The sequence below is a fragment of the Stomoxys calcitrans genome, chromosome 1, assembly GCF_963082655.1.
Source record: "Stomoxys calcitrans chromosome 1, idStoCalc2.1, whole genome shotgun sequence".
In the NCBI taxonomy this organism is placed as follows: Eukaryota; Metazoa; Arthropoda; class Insecta; order Diptera; family Muscidae; genus Stomoxys; species Stomoxys calcitrans.
The window spans coordinates 53578643-53598103 of record NC_081552.1 but is presented as its reverse complement, the minus strand read 5'-3'; the positions used below and the strand labels follow the sequence as shown (position 1 = coordinate 53598103).

The 19461-nt window shown below is 31.6% G+C and overlaps 1 protein-coding gene across 8 annotated transcripts in view; it reads left to right on the top strand.

Moving 5' to 3' along the window:
* Nucleotides 1–18125, top strand: part of LOC106090298 (ecdysone-induced protein 75B, isoforms C/D) — a 456620-nt gene extending 438495 nt beyond the window's left edge. For all 8 annotated transcript variants that reach the window (XM_059361197.1, XM_059361198.1, XM_059361199.1 and 5 more), the window contains 2 exons: nt 5338–5576; nt 13833–18125. In XM_059361197.1, the coding sequence (XP_059217180.1) occupies nt 5338–5576; nt 13833–16469 (2876 nt within the window). In that variant the 3' untranslated portion in view covers nt 16470–18125. The remainder of the gene's footprint in view (nt 1–5337; nt 5577–13832) is intronic.
* Nucleotides 18126–19461: the final 1336 nt, after the last annotated feature.

Below are 19461 nucleotides of genomic sequence, written 5' to 3'. Positions count from 1 at the left end.
AGTTTTATTAGGTAATAGTTTTTTTTTTAGGAAGTTTTAACAAAAGACTACCTTCAAAATTTCATCCATATCAGATAGCAATTGTGGCTTCCAGGTGCTCAGGATGCCAAATCAAGAGATGGGGTTATATGGGAGCTATATCAGGTTATTCGCCACTATAGACCTACTGGACACGGTTATTTCAAGTTTTAATAGAATTCTGAATGCAAAATTTCGGCCAAATCGGATAACAATGAGGCTTCCAGTTGCTCAAGATATAAAATCGTTAGATCTATTTATATGGAGGCTATCTATGTCCGATTAAAAACCAAGTTGGACCATACTTAAAATGCTAAATGTAAGCTAGATTGAATAATAATTGCGGCTTTTAGAAGCCGACAAAGTGAAGGCGAAGGACCACCTTATGTGGAAGCTATATCCAAATTTTAACCGATCTGGCGCATTCAAGCAAATACTTTTATTCGTTCGACCGCTATCGATATTTCCACAGACGGACAGACCGACAGACGGCTAAATCGACTTGTGTGAAGAGACCATCTAGAGTATATATACTTTATGGAGTTGCAGATCAATGTCAATCTATTGGGTTGCCCAAAAAGTAATTGCGGATTTTTTAAAAGAAAGTAAATGCATTTTTAATACAACTTAGAATGAACTTTAATCAAATATACTTTTTTTACACTTTTTTTCTAAAGCAAGCTAAAAGTAACAGCTGATAACTGACAGAAGAAAGAATGCAATTACAGAGTCACAAGCTGTGAAAAAAATTGTCAACGCCGACTATATGAAAAATCCGCAATTACTTTTTGGGCAACCCAATAGATGTAACAGATGGAATGACTAGATTAGTATACTCTCACACTATGGTGGTAGGTTATTATACCCACCTTCATAGTACGGGGAGTATACTAAAGTATTAGAAATGAATAGTTTAAAAAAAAAATTAAAAATGGGAGATTAAAAAAAAGAAGACAAAAGTTAAAGAAAATTAAAAAAAAAATTTTAAAAAATATATAATATAATTTATATATAATATATATATATGAAATGGAAAAAGACTAAAAAAAATGTTAAGGAAAAACATTTAATAAAAATTAAATTCAAATAAAATTAAAAAGAAATAAAATAGCAACTTAAATAAATAAAGGCATTAGATTAAAAAAAACTAAAATTATAAAATTAAGCTTAAAAACCCTATTTCGTTGGGAAAATAACAAAAATTAAATATTTTAAATGAAAAAATATAAAAAAAATATGCAATAAAGCAACTTTATAAATGTACTGATTTTATATTTTTTCTTTAAACATATAAGTTTAAAAGAATTGGAATTGACCTATCTCGCTCATATGCAAATTTGCAAATTTTACCCCTGAACTATCCACTAAGGAACAGGGGCAAACTCATTCATATTCACATACCAAATTTGAAACAAATCCGTTTAAAATTGAAGCTGCTGGTGCAGTGAAGTGCAAGTGCAGAACAAAACAACGCCATGCAAGCCCATGGACTAGGAAATAATTGTAATTGTGTTAGTGAGCCCGCCACTGTTCTAGTGGTTAAATAAGTCGAATAGGGGAATCGATTTATATGAGAGCTATATCTAATTATGGACACCGAACATAGAGTGGATATTGCAGGGGGGGGGCATAAATGTACTTTCCATACCATATTTCAGCACAGTCAAGGAGTTCAAGAACAAAATTGGAGCATCAATTCGACAGGCAAATAAAAAATAATCTAATAAAAAAACTACTTCATAAACAATTTAAAACCCGAAAAATTAAAAGAAAAAAAAAAGCAAATAAAAAATAATCTTAAATTAGAAAAAAAAAATTAAAAAAAAAAAATTTAAAATAACTTTTTACTAAAATTCAAAGAGGTTTACTATGTTTTTCCGCCCAAGAAATGTTCTTTGTTTTAGGTTTCATTCAAAAAATGCAAAATTTCTTATGATTATTAAAATTTTTTAAACGAAAGTTTTGGTTTCAGTTTCTCTCTCTGTTTGATTTCTTTTACAGTCAGTCTTTGGCCTAATGTATGAGCAACTGTTTGTTTCTGCGGCAGCTCCCAATAATAATAATAATAACAATAATGTGGTGTTCATTTGTTTGTGCCATAGATTGGTTAAAATCTTAAGAAAGTTGCGAGCATTGCGTTTGAAATCTGGTTTTTGGCGGCTGCCGCAGCAGCAACAGCAACAGCTTTGAAAGTGCGCTCTAATTTCTCCTTTGCTCCCCGGCATCTGCTGCTGCTGCTGCTGCTGATGTTAATATTGTCCCCCTTTTTTTTATAAAAAGCCAAACATCTGCTTGGCTGATTGCTTGGTTTGTGGCATGAAACCGAGTTTTCATTTTCGTTTGACCTGGTTTGCTTTCGGCCAACCAACAAGCTAGCAAGCAAGCATGCTGTTGTTGCTGCTTGTTGCCACTTTTTAAAGTCAAGCCGGCTTTTTTGCTATGAAAGAAAAGTATGTCAGTAGTACTCTCTAATAGTAAAATCAAATGCACACACACTCATCGCTTCAAAACAAAAGATATTTGAAAGCCAGACAGACCGACAGACAGACAAACACACACACACACACAAGGCACATATTAAAATTCAAACAAAAAGAGAGATTTCCTCTCACTTTATAGGAATTTATGTTTGATTTGTTTTTTTTGGGTGTTTGTTTTTTGTTTTTTGGTTTTTTTTTATTAAATGTTGCTTTTATTGATTTTTTTCTCTTTCTGTAAGGAAAAGTAAAAAAGTGTTATGACGTTTTCACCACTTTAAGGAGGAGTATTATTACCATCGTCAGACTTCTTTCTTCTCTTGTTATTATGATGAGTTTCTATAGTGTTTTAATAATTGATGAAGGTTGAGGAGTTTAATATTTGATCAGTGAAAAGAGAAATTTTTTGATTTGGTGTTAGGTTAAAAATGATGTTTAACTATGGCTTAAAGCAATTTGGGCTTAATCAATAAAAATTTGTCAAGAGTTTATTGAAATAGGGCAAGTATTTGAAAGATTAAAAAAGAACATTTAAGTGAATATTTGTTAAAAAAAATCACTTATAGATGGCACTGTAACAATTATTTTAACAATTAAATTGTTTAGATATTATTTTTTTATTTTAAATTTGCCAAAGATAGATTTTACTTTATTTCATTTTATTTTATTTTATTTTATTTTATTTTATTTTATTTTATTTTATTTTATTTTATTTTATTTTATTTTATTTTATTTTATTTTATTTTATTTTATTTTATTTTATTTTATTTTATTTTATTTTTATTTTATTTTATTTGTTTTTTATTCTATTTTTTTTTATTTCATTTTATTTTATTTTATTTTATTTTATTTTATTTTATTTTATTTTATTTTATTTTATTTTATTTTATTTTATTTTATTTTATTTTATTTTATTTTATTTTATTTTATTTTATTTTATTTTATTTTATTTTATTTTATTTTATTTTATTTTATTTTATTTTATTTTATTTTATTTTATTTTATTTTATTTTATTTTATTTTATTTTATTTTATGTTATTATATTTAATTTAATTTAATTTTATTTTATTTTATTTTGTTTCATTTTATTTTATTTTATTTTATATATAAAGAAAATGTTTCACATCTAGAGGGCGCTGCCATTTATGCAATTGTTTTTTATTTTATTTTATTTTATTTTATTTTATTTTATTTTATTTTATTTTATTTTATTTTATTTTATTTTATTTTATTTTATTTTATTTTATTTTATTTTATTTTATTTTGTTTCATTTTATTTTATTTTATTTTATTTTATTTTATTTTGTTTCATTTTATTTTATTTTATTTTTTTATTTTATATTATTTTATTTTATTTAATTTTATTTTATTTTATTTCATTTTATTTTATGTTTACATGGTTACGACAAAAGTTAATTAATAATTAAATAAAGAAAATGTTTCACATCTAGAGGGCGCTGCCATTTATGCAATTGTTTTCTTTTCCTTCAAACGAAAGCCTCACGATCGCTTTAACATTTTTCGGTATCTCTATCTCTTTCTGTAACATTTGCTAACTCTCATCAAACTCCTAACTCTATATTTCCCTCTCTTTCATATTTTCTCTGCCACATCTCAAAATTTCTAATAATTGAGGTTAACCATTGATAAAACCCCCGAACCAACAAACATGACAATTTGAATATTTACTTTCTTTTAGCCCCATTCTTTAAATGCACACCCAACGAAAGCCACCAGAAAAAACTGCAGAAATTTAAAAAGAGCTTCGCACGCTGAAATGTAAATGAATTAGTGTTCATTTTGACATTGATAACAAAACATCAAAAACATGACATTAAACCATTATGTTGTGGGTTTTTTTTTTATTTCTGGGAGTTGTATGATGCTTGTCTAGCAGGGCAATGCAAGATCACCAAAACTTTCTTTCTGGCCTTAAGTATTAAACGAAAAATATAAGATTTACTAAATTTCTGGGTCATGACCCCGCTTTGTTGATGAGATAGATATGATAATGTAAAGCCCTTTGCTTCCATCCAAACCCCCATAAAACGTGACTTTTTGTTGGTGGGTGAGATTTTAACAACAATAGCAACAACAGCACCAAAAAAAAAGAGAAAGTGTAACATTTGGGTTTGCCATTCAAGCCAGCAAACAGCATGGTTTTCCAAAACCTACATGCGACTATATGTCATTTATTGTTGGCAGAGGGGAGACTGTTCTCAGTTGTATCAAGGCAAAACAATGACAGCTGTAAAGTTTACATTTAATGAAAAAAAAAAATGAAAAAAAAAAAAAAAAACAGTGAACCATTAATGTAAGCAAACGCGTCTGGCTTTTAACGTACAACGACAAAAAAAAAAAATAAAAGCCAAAAAGGCAATGACCCACTTTAAGGGCCTTCCACTAAAAAAAGCATACAGCAGAGTCAACAAAACCAAGACCATACATATCATTGTCAGCAGAGAGACCAAGAGAGGGCCATTAAAAAAACGTGCAACCATCATCATCATCATCATCAACAACAGCAGCAACAAAAATACGACAACATGACAATATCAACCAGGTTTTTAGGGGTTTTTGAACACCAAAAGCACTTTGCTTTGCTCCGCCATTGAAGTTTGTCCTTACAAGCACTTCCTGTCAGGGATATTAAGGCTTTAAATTTAATTGTAAATGATTTTGTTGAACGAAAAAACAGAAGCACAAGGGTTGTTTTTAGTAACAATAGCAAAAAAACGGTTACAGCTGTTTTTTTTTTTTATTTTCTGCCCACCCGTCTTAAATCATACATTTATTAAATTATTAATAATTTTCTTGTTTATTTCTTTTGTCTATTTTTAGCGGTGCGATTTGGTCGCGTGCCAAAACGTGAAAAGGCTCGCATATTGGCCGCCATGCAACAATCCACCCAAAATCGTGGCCAACAGAGAGCTTTAGCCTCAGAGTTGGATGATCAGCCGCGTTTACTATCAGCAGTGCTAAGAGCCCATTTGGATACATGCGAGTTCACCAAAGAAAAGGTTGCTGCCATGCGTCAGAGGGCTCGTGAATGTCCTTCCTATTCAATGCCCACCTTATTGGTAAGTAAATAAAGAAAAAAAAACATACTAAGACAGACAGACAGACATACGAAACGAGGAAATTTGCAAATATAGGTCATGTCTTTTCAAATCTTTAACACCAAAATCTTTAGACAAGGTTAACATGATTTCGAATTAATAGAATCAGCAGTAACTACTACAAAAACACCTATAATAACAACAACCCAGGAAATTTAATTAACATATTTAAGCAAAGTAACTACTGCTTGTAGTCTATAACCTTAAGACTGTTTTTTTTTTTTTTTTGAAAAGACAACTAATCTAGGCATGTTTCTATGCGCTAAGGTGTTAATCGCACAATGTCAGCTCAAATGCTAGATTAGAGCTCATGCTAAGGTTTTTAAACCAGGAAATTAACTAAGCTCAACTTAACAAGCTAAAGTTTTCTTCAATGAAAAATAAATACACAGTAATAAAAAAAATTAGCTTGGACTTGGTTTCCACGCAAGCATAAAAGACCCAGCCTTTAAAAATTTGTGGCAACAAAATAGCCAAACAGATAGTTAAAAACAAAACTAATTACCAAATTATATAGAAAATATATTTATAACTTTTTTTTTTATAAAGCGGCAAGGATTTTCCTTAAAAGAAGGAAAAATCGAAAACAGAGAAAACAATAAAAAAAGTAGAATAAAAAAAAAAATAAAAAAAATTAAATGAAGTAAAATAAAATAAAAAAAAATTAAGTAAAATGAAATGAATTAAAATTAAATTAAATAAAATAAAATAAAATAAAATAAAATAAAAAAATAAAATTAAAAAAAAATATAATAAAATAAAATGAAGTTAAATAAAATATAATAAAATAAAATGAAGTTAAATAAAATAAAATAAAATAAAATAAAATAAAATAAAATAAAATAAAATAAAATAAAATAAAATAAAATAAAATAAAATAACATAAAATAAAAATAAAAAATACAATAAAATAAAATGAAGTAATATAAAATAAAATAAAATAAAATAAAATAAAATAAAATAAAATAAAATAAAATAAAATAAAATAAAATAAAATAAAATAAAATAAAATAAAATAAAATAAAATAAAATAAAATAAAATAAAATAAAATAAAATAAAATAAAATAAAATAAAATAAAATAAAATAAAATAAAATAAAATAAAATAAAATAAAATAAAATAAAATAAAATAAAATAAAATAAAATAAAATAAAATAAAATAAAATAAAATAAATTTAAATAAAATAAAATAATATTAAATAAAATGAATAAAAATAAAATGAAATAAAATAAAATAAAAAAAATAAAATAAAATTAATTAAAATTAAATAAAATGAAATAAAAAAATTTAAATATAATAAAATAATATAAAATAAAATAAAATTAAAACTACTCCGACTTCTACAAAATACTACTAAATTTCCCATGAATATTTCATTTAGGAAGAGGCAAAACTTCTCTCATATTAATGAGTGTAGTCCAATTAATGTTTAAGCTCAATGATAAGGAGCCTTCGTTTTTTATGCCGAGTCCCAACGGCGTGCTGCATAGCGACACATGGCAGCATACCTCACAAATGTCTGCAGCGTTAGAAAAGGGATAACCACCGCTGAAAATTTTTCTGATGTTCACGTCGGGATTTGAACCCAGGCGTTCGGCGTCATAGGCGGACATGCTAACCTCTCCACCACGGTGGCCTCCAAAATAAAAACTAAAAAGAATAATATAAAATAGTATAAAATAAAATAATGTACAATCAAATTTATATATGATACAAAATATGAAGTGTAATAAGAACAATTATATTATAAATTATAAAAAAATATAAAGCAAATTAAAGATAAAATAACATACAAAATAAGACAAAAACATAAAATAAATAAAATAAAAAAAATGTTATGCGCCATAAAACAAAATATTTATAAAAGAATTGAAAACAAAAAAAAAATTAGATAACAAAACAAAATAAAATAAAATTAACTAAAAAAATAATAACTAATTTTATTAAACAAAAATAGATAAAATTAAAACGTGATAAAAAGAGAAAAAATACAAAAAATACAAAAAAATTTAATAAAAAAAATAATTTGGTTCAGTAAATAAAAATATATTTTTTTTTTAATTATAAACTTATTCTTATAATCTTATAACCCCCTACAAAACCATTCCTCAAATTGGCTTTCCTAGAAGCCTGGACTGAATTCAACGAACTTAGTGCATTTTTACTTGCTTAAACTCATAATAGAACGAAGTCACTCCATATAAAAAAGTTCTCTTTTACTGTCATTTCCAGGAAAAGATATGAATATCCCCCAGAGACAGAGTTAAATCTGTAAAACAAATAAATTCCATTCGTAATGCCTTTCTTTTCCATGACAATAACTGATAACTTGGTAGCTTTGCCATATAAACTAAGAATAAAAATTCCCCTTTTTCCCCTTTCTTCCATTTCTTTCAAATACTGCCTAACTTAAATCATCTTCGTCTTCTTAATTTGATCTTCTTCATTTGTTGTGCCATGTTGCCAAGTACTTAATGCCTTCTACTCCTCTGCTTTAGCTTAATTTGTTCTTCATTATTATTGTGATGACTTTTTTCTTTTTTGATTTCACAAAAAAATATTCAAGGTTAAAAAATAACACTCGTCAAGGTCGCCTCTGTTGCGTTCTTTATATGTAGGTATAAAAAAAGAACAGAGAACAGAACAGAAAAAAACAATACTCACCGCAAATACAATACTAAAAAAAACGAACGCACACACAAACACACCTTAGACAATATAGTCTAAGGCAATGTCTTGTTGCAGCAGCAAAATTAAATTACACAAACCGAAAAAAAGTTAAAATAACATGAAAAAAAAATAAAGTTGCAATAAAACCAACAACAACGTTTTAATAATATTCAAACAAACAATTTAGATTAAACTGTTAACGTTGTTTTCGTTTTTTTATGTTAGTTTTGATTTGTTGCTTTGGTTTTAGCAACAATTAATTATAAAGAATTTTTTTGTTCTAAGAAAGTAAATGATGACCAAGTATGAGAGTAAAATTTCATTATGGGGCCTAAAAGGAAAATATTTGCATTCCATTAAAAAAAGTAAAGTGTGGCCATGAGCCATGACTTGGAAATTGCTTTTAATGTAGAGCCAGTGGAAGCGTATCCCTGGGAAAATAATAATCCTATAATATTCCTGTTCGGCGGAAATAAAGGTACCAGGTCTTTCGTTTGAGTACGAAAAGCTTAGTAGGCTTGTTTCAATTTTTTTTTTTATTTTCCTTTTCGAGATATTTTTAATACTTATCTTTTTTATTTAATTTTTAATTATTGTAATAAATTTTTAAATTTTTAAAATTCCTAAAATTTTTATTTTTTTGTTGTTACTTCATTTTTGATTTTGAATTTTTTTGATTCGTTTTTTGTTTTTCTTTTTCTTTTTTCATATACTTTTAAATTTTTTTTCTATTGTTTTTATGTATTTTTATATCATTAAAACTTTTTTTTAAAAAATTTCAAGTTTTTATTTTTGTTTGGTTTTTTAATTTTCATTTTATTGTACTACTATTTTTATTCGTAAATTTTTTTAGTTTTTTATAAAATTTTGAATTTTTGCAATATTTTGTTTAACTTCTGTAGTATTTATAACTTTTCAATTTTTTTATATTTTTATTTTTTTTTTTAATATCTCTTTTAAAAGTTTTAATTCTTTTTTATTTGATCATTTTTTTAGTTCTTTTTAATTTTTCTTTTATTTTTAATTTTTTTTAGTTTCTTTTATAGTTTTTCAATTTTTCATTTTTCTTTTAAAACTTTTAATATTTTTTTATTCGATAAATTTTTTAAATTTTCTTTTTTAGTTTTTTAATTATTCCTTGCTCTTCTTAAACTTTTTATTTTTTTTTTTAAAGTTATAGAAATATTAAATTTTTAAATTATTTTTGATTTGTTTTTTTTTTCCTTTTTATTATCAACTATATTTTCTTAGATTTTTTATATATTAGCTTTTCTTTTTCCTTTATAAACGCACAGGGCTCTTTTTGCAATTATTTTTCTCTCTCACATTTAACAATTTCATTGGTGATTTAATTCATTTCACTCTTAATAATTCTAATACTACTCATCTACCAAATCATTCCTCGTTTTTTTTTTTTTTTTTTTTTTTTTTTTGGTATACAACCTTAACCATGAAACTACTATTATTTCCCTCACTGTTTAATTTTCTTCCTTAATATCGGCCATCGGCTCATGGCAAGGTGTTCTGGTGTTAGTGTATGTTGTACTTGACTTTGACATTAGCTTCAATATTTAATGTCAAAAAGAATAATAATAAACAAAACGAAAACAAAAACAAAAACAGCGCACATACACTCTCACACAATTGTGTGATTGCTGATAATTAATATGAAAGTAAATATTTAATGGCTCTGTGTTGTGGTCGTTGTTGTTATTGTTGCAGTCGGTGGTTTTTGTTGCGTTTTGTTTCATATTTAAATTGGAGACAATAAAAAACACACATATACACATATTGTATATACAACGACAACAATTCACACATCTTAAAGAATGCACACTAGAAATTTGATGACTAAAATATATTTGAAAATTAAAAAGCACTTGCCAATGATAATAACAATTTTGTGTTTTCTCAGAGATGGTAAAGTCGCTTGTAGAGTGTTGGCAAGAAAATTGTGGCAGGGCAAGGTGAGGAAGTTAAAGTAAAAAATATTTAAACAAATACCATAACAATCAACAGTTATGAAAAAACAAACCAAGTGACGTTCTAACTGACCTTGTCTGATATAAAACCAAAGGTTTTGATTAATGTTATTTCTTGTTGATATTTTTTTTTTAATGGGAAGAGTTACTAGCAATATGCCAGCAGATAATAAAACAAAGAAATTTTAAAAATAAAAAGAAACGAATAAATAAAAAAAACCATACAAAATAAAGTAGTTAATTTAAAAACAAACAAAAGTAAAAATATAAAAAAAATAACGAAAAAAATCGAAAGATAATGTTTAATAATCAGAAAAAAATAAAATCAATAAAATTAAAATAAAAAATAAATAAAAAAATTAAAAAAAAAAGAATTGATTCAAAATGGAAAGAAATGAAAAAACTAGACTTCATTTTAGTTATTATTATATCCTAATATTATTTTTCTAATTTTTATTTATTTTATTATACCCTCCACCATAGGAGGGGTCTCGAAATATTCGCCTGAGACCCCATAAAGACGATCTAGCCATGTCCGTCCGTCTGTCTGTCGAAAGCACGCTAACTTCCGAAGGAGTAAAGCTAGCCGCTTCAAATTTCATACAAATACTTCTTATTAGTGTAGGTCGGTTGTATTGTAAATGGGCCATATCGGTCCATGTTTTGATATGGCTGCCATATAAACCGATCTTGGGTCTTGACTTCTTGAGCCTCTAGAGTGGGCAATTCTTATCGGATTGGAATGAAATTTTGCAAGGCGTGTTTTGCTATGATATCCATCAACTGTTCCAAGTATGGTTCAAATCGGTTTACAACCTGATATAGCTGTCATATAAACCGACCTTGGGTCTTGAATTCTTGAGCCTCTAGAGGACGTAATTCTGACCCGATTTGAATGAATTTTTGCACGAAGTATTTCGATATCGAACAACTGTGCCAAGTATGGTTCAAATCGGTACAAAACCTGATATAGCTGCCATATAAACCGATCTGGGATCTTGACTTCTTGAGCCTCCAGAGGTCGCAATTATTATCCGATTTGCCTGAAATTTTGTACGACGGATCCTCTCATGACCATCAACATACGTGTTTATTATGGTCTGAATAGGTCTATTGCCCTATACAGCTCCTATATACATCGATCTCTCTATTTTTTATTCTTGAACCCCCAAAGGGAGCAATTCTTATATGAATTGGCTGACATTTTACACAGGTCTCCAACATATAATTTAATTGTGGTCCAAACCGGACCATATCTTGATATCGCTCTAATAGCAGAGCAAATCTTTTCTTATATCCTTTTTTTGCCTAAGAAGAGATGCCGGGAAAAGAACTCGAGAAATGCGACCCAGGGTGGAGGGTATATAAGATTTGGCCCGGCCGAACTTAGCACGCTTTTACTTGTTTTTACATTTAAATATTTTTTTTAGTTTTTTTTTTTACTTTTAAATTTTTTATGCTTTAGTTATTTAACTTTTTTTCATTTTTTTTTTAAGTTTTAAATCAATTCTTTTATTATTTTTCATTAGTTTATTTTCCTTTTTTGGAACATCTGGCAACCTTATATTATTATAGCGATTGTATTTCCGGTTAGCATTAGCGTTTTTGTCTTTTCAATATATTAGTGTTTTAAATTTTTTAATGTTTTGCATACCGGTTGGTTCATGTTTATTTAAATGTATTTTATATATATATGGATCATGTGTATGGGTGGGAAGGTAGATAGGTGAGAACATCTGCATGTGTAGAACATACTATAAATGTAGGTAGATATGTATGTGAGTTCATATCACACAATATAATATGCCGGCAATTTGCACTTGACCAAGGCTATCTCAAAACAAACACACACTGGTTGGCGACGCAAAAGAACAAAAGAAAAAAAAAATACCACGGCGCAAACAAAATACCAACGCCATCGTCATCATTTAGGGTAACGCTATGATGATGTCTCTTCTTCCTCTTTAACGCAAAGAGATGAGACATGAGAATCCCCAAAGAATGAGCGACTGCTAGGGTGGTAGTGGCAAAAAATCCCTGTTGAATACTTTGGTCTCCTGTTTTACTCGGTTATGTGTGTGTGTATAACTGCTTAGAAGACTTGGAGGTGGGCAATAGCAGAGGTTTAGCTGAACCTACAATCAACCAAACACTCATCATATGGGCAGAGACAGCCTACAACGGACCAACAATTTCATAAACATACATATGTATGCATATATGTGCTTTATAAACTAAGTATGAGTATGAAATGATATATGCACGTACATATATATGCATGTGTATTTGTGTGCTGTTCTGTATAAACGTATACGAAATACTTAAACAACAGAAACAGATATTTTTCAAGGATAATAATAAATGCTTGCCTGTTCGTATGGTTGTTGTTGCTCTGTGTTGTCGTGCTTTTGTCTCGCTGTTATTGTTGTTGTTATTTTGGTTTTGTTCTATACATCTCATTGTCATGGTATAGGCAAAAGTGACGTTTGAAAACGTTCTAAAATATGCACAAGCAGCAACAGCAATATTAAACACAACAAAAAAAAAATAACAATAATAAGAAAAACAACAACAATTAAATTGTTTTTTTTTTATAACTGACACAAACACTCACACACACATAGGTACATTTAAATCAAAGTATGAGCGCGAAAGTATTTAAAATCGGAACAAATGTTCATAGTTTTTTTTGTTGCTCTCTCGCTCTGTCTCTCTTTCTAAAACCCCCACCAAATCACTCATGTGAATGCTTGTGGGAGAGAATACCCCCCATTTGTAACAATTGGCGCCGCCAAAATATCAACAACAACACAAATCACAACGGAATAGGAAAATAGTGAAATTGCCTTGAACTTTAGGTTATTAACCTTGACAGCGCCATTAGAGAAAATATCGATAGGTGGAAAAATTATTTGCCCACCCCTTTTCAACCCTCCAACAAACACCACCCTTTGGGTTAACTGAAAGTCTAATCGCGCAATTTGTTCATAGAAAATAACTGTAGACAGCTTCGCTTTGTTAGCTGTGCCCAACCGAAAGGTGTGTGGTGTGATTGAGAAAGGTGGGTAGGTGGAGGGCAGAGGTTGTTGTGAATTTACCAATGATTTGTTTATAGCGTCTCGTTCATTTGTTGTTTTTTTATGGCCATCGTGGTGGCATTCCTAGTATTGTACATTCATTTTATTAGTTCTAATAAATGCTTTTCCTGTTGACCTTCGCGTGAACTTTTCATGTCATAACTGTTCATGTTCAGCTGCCGCTGCTGCTGCTGCAGTTTTGCTGCTATGACTGTAGCTGGGTGTTCAAGGGGGTGTTTTTAAAGCTAACCATTAATTTCCTTAAGGCATGCAAGGTTTTTCCGCAACAAAAAACGCTACCGCAAGTCTTTGAATTTACAACAAAATGGTCCATAGGCTATATAGACCGGCTTACATACGTAAAACAATACAGGGCCTTAGCGAATTTCTCTTTTATGACTGTTTTTAAAACCTTTTTACCCTCAACAACTTGTTGTCCTTCGTCTAATTGATTTAATTTTTTTTCTTTATTTCATTTTCTCCCAGGCTTGTCCCCTCAATCCCGCCCCAGAACTACAATCCGAGCAGGAATTCTCACAACGCTTCGCCCATGTTATACGTGGTGTCATTGATTTTGCTGGTATGATTCCCGGTTTCCAGTTACTGTCACAAGACGACAAATTCACCCTGCTAAAGGCTGGCCTCTTCGATGCTCTATTCGTGCGTTTGATTTGCATGTTTGACAATTCCATCAACAGCATTATCTGCCTCAATGGCCAGGTGATGCGTCGCGATGCTATACAAAATGGTGCTAATGCCCGTTTCCTGGTCGATTCCACATTCAATTTTGCCGAACGCATGAATTCCATGAATTTAACCGATGCCGAGATTGGCCTCTTCTGCGCCATCGTTCTCATCACCCCGGATCGGCCGGGTTTGCGCAACATAGAGCTGATTGAGCGCATGTACAATCGCCTCAAGGGCTGCCTGCAGACCATCATCAATCAAAATCGTCCAGATCAGCCGGAGTTTATGAGCAAATTGTTGGAGACCATGCCCGATTTACGTACTCTGAGCACTTTGCACACCGAAAAGTTGGTGGTGTTCCGCACCGAACACAAAGAGCTGTTGCGCCAGCAAATGTGGTCCATGGATGATGATCAACAGATTTTGTCCAAGAGTCCCAATGGCTGGGATGATCATCGCATGGATGTGGAGGCCAAGAGTCCATTGGGCTCAGTGTCCAGCACTGAGTCGGGCGATTTGGAATATCAGATTGCCAGCACCACCACCGCCTCGCATCAGACGCACAGCCATCATGGCAGCCAGCAAACCTCCTCGTTGGCTTCCTCTGCTCCATTATTGGCGGCCACGCTGTCGGGCTCCTGCCCGTTGCGCAATCGTGCCAATTCTGGCTCCTCGGGTGACTCCACCAACGAATTGGACATTGTAGGCTCGCATGCGCATTTGACCCAAAACGGCTTGACAATCACACCAATTGTAAGGGCGCACTCCCACCAACAACTGCATCATCATCTGACGACTGGCACCACCCAGCATCGTTATCGCAAATTGGATTCACCCACCGACTCGGGCATTGAATCGGGCAATGAGAAAAATGAGTGCGGCAGCAAAACCGTAAGTTCGGGTGGCTCATCGTCCTGTTCGAGTCCGCGCTCTAGCGTGGATGATGCTTTGGATTGCAGCGAAAACAATGGAGCAGCTTCTACCACACAGGTGACAGTGTCTGTATCGCCAGTGCGCTCACCACAACCCTTGTCCGCAGCGGCCACCTCAACATCAAATGCTTTGTCATCATCGTCCTCCTCCTCCTCATCGTCGTCTACATTAGCGACGTCCTCGGCTTCGGCTTCGGCCTTGGCCACGGCCACTTTGAAGAGACAAATTGTGGACGATATGCCGGTTTTGAAGCGGGTGCTGCAGGCTCCTCCTTTGTATGACACTAACTCCTTGATGGATGAGGCCTATAAGCCGCACAAGAAATTCAGAGCTTTGCGCCATCGCGAATTCGAAGGTGCTGAGGCAGATGCCACCAGTTCCACCAACAACAACATTAGCACTGCTTCCTCATCCTCCTCGTCATCATGCATACCTGCCGCCGCCACAAGTCCTCAATTGGTCAACAGTGCACAGAGCCCTCCACCAACAGCAGCAATAGGCGCAGCATCACCCCAGCAACAAATCACCACAGCGGCTGCGGCCTCCTCCAACCATGTGCTGATTGCAGCGCATTCACCGCAGCCAGCTGCATTTGTAGCCTCACCACCAGCCATTGCTCAACACCAAAGTCAACTGCACATGCATTTGACAAGGCCAACACCCACCAACTCGAACAGTGGCGTCAATCTGCAACAGCAGCCCTCCTCCTTGTCCAGCACGCATTCGGTATTGGCCAAATCCCTGATGGCCGAGCCCAGAATGACTCCGGAACAAATGAAGCGTTCGGACATCATACAAAACTACATCATGCGGGAAACCTCGGCATCCAATAATCTAATGGCCTGCTCACCGCATGGTCCGGGCAGTCGCAGTCCGGCACCGGGCCATGGTCTGGGTCACAGCAGCAACAGCAGCATGCATGGACATTATCCGGCCAGCAGTAATTCGCCCAATTCCATGAGTTCGCCAAATTCCAACTGCAATTCTCCGTCGACGACCACAGTGACAGGAATGGCCTCACCACCCGCGGGGGGAGTGAGTGCAGGGCGTTGGGCCGGTCACTCAGTCATCACCACCACGACGATAAATCAACGCCAACAGTCGGTGTCGCCCAGCAGCAATGGCTCATCATCTTCCTCCACCTCATCGTCGACCTCATCTTCGTCGTCCTCGGGTTGCCCGTATTTCCAGTCGCCGCACTCGACTTCGGCCTCAGTCTCACCGCCCAGGCCCTCACCGTCGGCCATGAATACACCGCCGCGTCTCTTAGAGCTGCAGGTGGACATTGCCGATTCGCAGCAGCCCCTCAACCTTTCCAAGAAATCGCCCACACCGCCTCCCAGTAAATTGCAGGCTTTGGTTGCAGCAGCCACAGCTGCTCAGCGTTATCCCACAGTATCGGCTGATGTGACAGTGACAGCAACCAGTGGTAGCTCAGCGGCGGCTGTCAACTCTTCAACGCCGACCCCACCTCAAGTGCAAAAAGTCATGTTGGAAGCGTAAGTGGGGAAGCCAACTCAGCAAAAGAGGGAGAGAGTATGAGTAACACAGAGCGTGATGAGAGCAAAAGACAAAGAAGAAGAAGAAGAACAAAATAATCTAAGGTGTAATCTTTAGTTGGAACAGTATTTGTGTTTGTCACCGATGACTTCTTTCTTTTTTGGCCCCCCACACATACACACACAACTTTTGCTTTGTCAGCCAGCCAAACAGTAAGCCAGCCAACTGGGCTCTTGTTAGAAAGCTCTTCTTAGAAAGCTTAATTGATATGTTGAAGAACTTTTCTTTTGGTAAAGTTGTAATAATAATATTTTTTTTTTTTGTAAAAAACCTATTTCAAAAACAACTACAACAACAAAACACAATTCAAAATGTTCGAGACTGATACAAAAATAAATCTTTGAAAACCCCCCAAGCAAAAAATACAAAAAGTTGTAAGCAACAAACTTAGAGTTAACACAAAGTGAGAGGTCAGGCCCATATGAGACAGTGATTATGACCATGATAATGATGATGATATGGGCAGCAGGCCTTAGGGTGTTGTACAAAGAGACATAACAAACAAAAACATTTCCTTAACTCCACAACAATTACAGGGGCGGGCGAAAAAATATTGAAACCACAAATTGACATGTATTTCATATTTTTTTCTTTGCTGGTAGTATAACAAACAAACAAACAACAACAAAATAGAAAAACCCCCAAAAAAAAAAACATCTAATAATTATAATAAATTATAATAATTAAATTATTTAAAACAAAAAGAAAAAACAAAAGAAAACTGTACAAAACAATTTATGCATGCAATTAAGTGAAATAGAAAAAAACAAAACAAAACAAAACAAAAAAACCTTTCTTAAATTTTAAACTTATTTAAAGAGGAAGAAAAATCCCCACATACATACACACACACACACACACACACACACACAAACCAAACACTTCTATTTATAAGCTTGAATTTGAAGAGGAGAGGAAATTTTGAAAAAATTAAACTCACACACACACACACACACACAAACAAAAATTGAAAAAGAACCTGTATTAAATGAAACCATTTTTTATGCTTAAAGATTTACAATTATTTAAAAAAGGAAAACAAAAAACCATTTTAAATTTTACTTAACCCTTATAAGAGGATAGCTATGAAAACAATGACGAGGAGCACACAAAGAATTGCAGCCTTTGTGGGGGGTTTCGAAAACCCTTTGAAAGGCTGGCTTCTGGAATTTCCTGTAAAATTTCACTCAAGACATTTTCCACACAAAAATGTTGAAATTTTATTTTTAAATTATGTTTATATATAATATACCCAACATCAAGAACTCTGCGAGTTTTAAAAACTATGATTATCAATATTTTACATATTTCCAAGCAAATTTATATATGTGTACATGAAGAAGAAGAGTATGAGTAAAAAACCTTTTTGCTTTACAAAAAGTGGCAGTTGTTACAAAAGATAATTTTGACAGAAATACTATACTATAAAAAAAAAAAAAATATCTTTAAAACCTATAATATAAAAACTTTTTTGTTTTGCAGTTATGCTTATTATTTTTATTATTATTAATTATTATTATTTTTTGGATTACACATTGTTTTTATGTATTTAATTAAACTAAAATAACTGAGAAGAAAAAAAAAACAGAAAAATCTTTATTATAATTATTATTTAATTTTAGTTATGATCTTTAATATTAGTCTAAATATCCTTAAGTTTTTACTTTTAACTAGTTTTACAAAAACAAAAAAGAAATTTCCATTGAAAAAGAAAAAAATAAACAAAAACTTTTTTTTAAAAACAAAAAACCAAAACTACTTTTTATTTCTTTTTTAAACATTTTCAGTTTACCCCCTCCCTCAAAAACGAAACAAAAAAAAAAAACATCTTTGAAACAAATCACAAGATCTCTTGAACAGAAAAACAAAACCCTAACAAAATTCAGGCACAAATTTCTTTGGCTTTTGTTTAATTTTTTCTGCTTCAGTTTTGTATATAACGAAATTTTTGTTTTCCCTTAAAACTGTTGTTTATATTTTATAACTAAACCCTTTTCGATTCTTTGTCATATGAGTTTAAACTATTAATTATTGTAACTATTTTTATTTTTTTTTTTTTATTAAAAATAAGTGTCTCTTTTTAAGTTTTTATTAATTATTATTATTATTAGTTTAAATATTTAAAAAAAAAAACCTAAAAAAATGGAAAATTAAACTTTCACATTTGAAAGCTAAAAACAAAAAATTTATTAAAGCAAAAAAAAAAAAAAGCAAAAACAATATGAAAAACTTTTTATCCTACCAATAAAAGATTTTTTTTGTTCAAAAAATGTAAATGGAGATTTCGTTTTTATTTCATGAGTTTGTGTTTTGATTTTACTTTTGCTTGGTTTGATTTGATTTGTTTCCACTTACAAAAAAAAAAAAGAAAAACATCAGCTACACACATGGTTGGGAATGAAAATTTGTGAAACAGCCAATGCAATTCAAGTTTACAGTTTTAATGAATCAATTCTTTGGGAACATTTTTTCGACAGAAATTCGCAAGCCAGTGCAATGCATGGGTGGGTATACATTATTTCGAAAGCTAGAAAGTTCTTTAGGGCTTCTAAGTCCATTGCTTGGCTGTGCCAATCCGTTCTCCAAAAGTAATACAAAAATTCATAAAAAATTGGGCATCCCAAAATCAAATATACACTCGTTTGATGAGGAAACTTTTTTGAAAACGTAGATCAACTGAAGTTTTAGCTCTACAAGGCTCAATCAATTCGCTTCTTAATAAATGCCTTATACAGACAAGTTATATTCTGAAAAAGCGTGGAAAAAGCGCTATTCTAAATCATAGGAGTATTGTAAAAGCTAAGTAATAAAATTAAATCTATGCACACATGGATGAGGATGACATTAGTTTCAAGATGAAGAGCAATTTAATCTTTTGGTCTTTAGGTTATAGCTGGATCAATTCATTTACAAAAAAAAAATTAATATTATGCTC